The sequence below is a fragment of the Nannospalax galili genome, unplaced genomic scaffold (genome assembly GCF_000622305.1).
Source record: "Nannospalax galili isolate Female #2095 unplaced genomic scaffold, S.galili_v1.0 scaffold286, whole genome shotgun sequence".
In the NCBI taxonomy this organism is placed as follows: Eukaryota; Metazoa; Chordata; class Mammalia; order Rodentia; family Spalacidae; genus Nannospalax; species Nannospalax galili.
This window is the reverse complement of record NW_008359442.1, coordinates 1,976,870-1,980,222: the sequence shown is the minus strand read 5'-3', so window position 1 is coordinate 1,980,222 and position 3,353 is coordinate 1,976,870. Positions and strand designations below refer to the sequence as shown.

General features: G+C 44.2%; 1 protein-coding gene across 3 annotated transcripts in view; it reads right to left on the bottom strand.

Annotated features, from left to right (window-relative positions):
- The window catches only part of Mtif2 (mitochondrial translational initiation factor 2), a 38,656-nt gene that overhangs the window by 15,649 nt on the left and 19,654 nt on the right, over window positions 1-3,353 (bottom strand). For all 3 annotated transcript variants that reach the window (XM_008823007.3, XM_029558655.1, XM_008823006.3), the window contains exon 7: window positions 1,520-1,659. In XM_008823007.3, coding sequence (XP_008821229.1) covers window positions 1,520-1,659 — 140 coding nt within the window. The remainder of the gene's footprint in view (window positions 1-1,519; window positions 1,660-3,353) is intronic.

Below are 3,353 nucleotides of genomic sequence, written 5' to 3'. Positions count from 1 at the left end.
AAAGACTCTTGAACCACGGTGGAAAGGACCCTACATGGTTCTCCTGACTACTCCTACAGCCCTCAAAGTAGATGGGATTTCGGCCTGGATCCACGCTTCCCACGCCAAAAGAGCCCCGACCCAGGGCGACGCTGGAAAATGACATCTACACAGTTAACAACAATTGAATCAAAATTAAACCCCCCCCCCCCAGATTAAAGTGGATTCAAACCAAGTCCCCCAGGACAAGGAAGTAAAATAAAAAATAATTCTAACTGCTGAAAAAGAACTAACCTTTTCATGTTCCTTGCAGAAGCTGGAAATCACCCGAAACTTCCCCCTCCCACTGCTGCCGGCCCCCTCCCACTGCTGCCGGTTTTGGTCTGTGGTTTTTGCCTTTAAAAGAAGCCTGTAAGCTGAGCTCTGGGCTGCTGTTCTCGCTCTCTCTCCGAGTGAGGCAGAAGCCCGTCTGCGCAAACGATTAAATCCACTTGCTTGTTGCATCTCCTGGTCTGAGGACTGAGTCATTGGGGTGTGACCTTCCGTGGACGTTGGGTACCCCAGACCGGGGGCCCAACAATGTGAAGCTAGATTATCCAGTTACCTTCAGTGGTTTATGTTCACTTATGCATCCTGGCCAAAGGCCAGCTCATCAGCATTCAAAGGATTTTTGTATGCTTGTTTTTAATTGTTGTTTTTTGAGACATCTCCCTGTAGCCCCAACTGGCTTGTACTCCCTCTGTAGACCAGGCTAGTCTTGATCTCACAGAAATCTTCCTACCTCTACCTCCCAAGTGCTGGGATTAAAGGCATGCACCATACCCACCACAAAGGATTATTTTAAAACAACATAAATTATGTCAGAAGGCATGAGTTTTAATACCAGCACTTGGGAGGCAAAGGCAGGCGGATCTTTGTGAGTTTGAGGCCAGCCTGGTCTACATAGTAAGTTCCAGGCTAGCTGGAGCTACAGGGAGACCCTGTCTCAAAAAGATCAAATATATATCCATATATCTATATCTATCTATCTATCTATCTATCTATCTATCTATCTATCTATATATATATATATACACACACAATTTATTATTTTTATTTTATGTATGTGTACGTAAGTGCACCTATGTTGTGTGATGCCCGTAGAGGTCAGAAGAGGGCATCGGATCCTCTGGAACTGGAGTTAAGGTGGTTGTTAGTTGCCATGTGGGTGCTGGGAATTGAACCTGGGTACTCTGCAAGAGCAGCCAGTACTCTTAACCACTGAACCATCTCTACAGCCCCAGATTATTCTTTAAGGGAGTACGTATAGCACATTTGGTAGAGTGCTTGCCTAGCATTCATGAAGCACTTGGTTTGATCGCCAACAGTACATAAGCTGAGTGTGGTGGGACACTCATGTAATTCCAGCACTCAGGCTACATAGTGAGTTTGAGCCACATGGGTATATAATGAGCTTGAGACTGTATCTCCCTCCCACACACACAAAAAAAGTGTTCAGAGCTCACAGCCCGGCACTCTGTTCTTGGGCACTTGCACTTACCATAAGTGCAGACACATGTACAGCTTGAACATCGCCTCCATAATCTTCACACACCACATCATAAGCCAGAAGCTCTTTTTTCACTTTTTCAGGATCAGCATCAGCTTTGTCACATTTATTTATTGCAAGGACAATGGGAACTAAAAGAGGAAAAGTTAGCAAGAATGCAAATGAGACCTTTTTTTTGTCTTTTAGAAACAGGGTCTCCCTGTATCCCCAGCTGACCTGGAACTCTCTGTGAAGACCAGGCTGCCTTTGAACTCACAGAGATCTGCTTCCCTCTTCCTCCCAAGTGCTGGGATTAAAGGTGTGCACCACCACGCCTGGCTGAGAACACCTTCTATTCTAGTTATGGGGAGAAACACCAACCTGTTCTTGCTGTCCTTTTATTTAGTGGATATATTTATTTAACCACTTTAGACTCACATTACCCTGTGGGAGACAGGCTTGAGCCTAGGGTGAAAGTCTTATTGATAGCCATACAGCAGGCCCGAGGCAACGGCCCAACCGCTGGAGCCACAAGAAATGCCTTGTGACATTTGCTCCCATTGGCAGATCGTGAGACTGATGCCTAGAGTTTGCCACTCCTAATCACCACCCTTGGAATTCCAAATTACAAAACTTAGATATTGCAACAGTCAGGGTCACATGGTTTCCAAGAATCCAGGCTCTGTAATCTGAAACCCATTATGCTAATGAAGCATCCTACCTGCTATTCTGTGATAGGACGTTAAGTCTGTTATGCTAATAGGACGCTAAACCTGTTATGCTAATAAGGTATCCTACTTGCTGTGCTGTGATTGGACCACTACCCCTATATAAGGTTGTACCTTCCTGCAATAAAGCAGACCTGTGTCACTGAACCTGGTCTCCAGTGTCTGAATGTGGCTCCACTAACACAGCCGCCTCACCAACCCTGGGGTCTGGGACCAGGCAGAAGCAGCGATGACAAAACATGGCACCGGGCGAGCAGAAGAGCAGCCTCAGCCCAGGGTGAGTGGAGGAGCAGCCTCAATGCCTGTGAGAACGAAGGAGCGGCACCCATGAGAATAGCGGAGCGGCTGCTGCTGGCGGTGACTGCACTACCCCACTCAGCTATCTATTTGTAAAGAAGGAATTCAGGCCAGCAAGATGGTTTAGTGGTAAGGACACTTGTCACTAAGCCTGGAGCCCACATGGTAGAGAAAGAAAACCAACTCCTGCAAGTTGACCTCCACTTGTGAGCCATGGAGCATGCAGAGGTACATACACACACACACACACACACACACACACACACACACACAGACAAAGAATACTGAACATTGACTAAACATTTTTATATCATATTTAATGTTAAATGATATTATTAATGATTGTGTATGCAGTAGTTGTTATGTTTTTAAATATAATAGTGGTACCATTATGTTTTGCTATGTATTTAGAATTACATACTGTTTGGAGTATGACAAGATGGGAAAAGTAGGTATGCACACCAATGAACAAGATTTGTCATGCATTCAAGATTACTGAAGATGAATGATAGATAACAATTCAATCCATTTCTCTATTTTACTACTACATCTGAAAATTGCAGGGCCTGTGAGATGGCTCAGTGTGGTAAACACACTTGCTGTGCATAGTAGGCGAGATTTGATTCCCACAAGGTGCTTGACCTACATGCATGGCACTATGCACACACACAGAAAGAAAAACAAAGAAAAACAGAGAGAAAGAAAAGGAAAAAATTTAAAGGCAAATTTCTTTAAAAACAAGAAAATTACAAAAGCAATTTTTAGAAGGGTATTATATGACATAAACAGGATCAAATAAGAAAAGCCTACATATTTCAAAA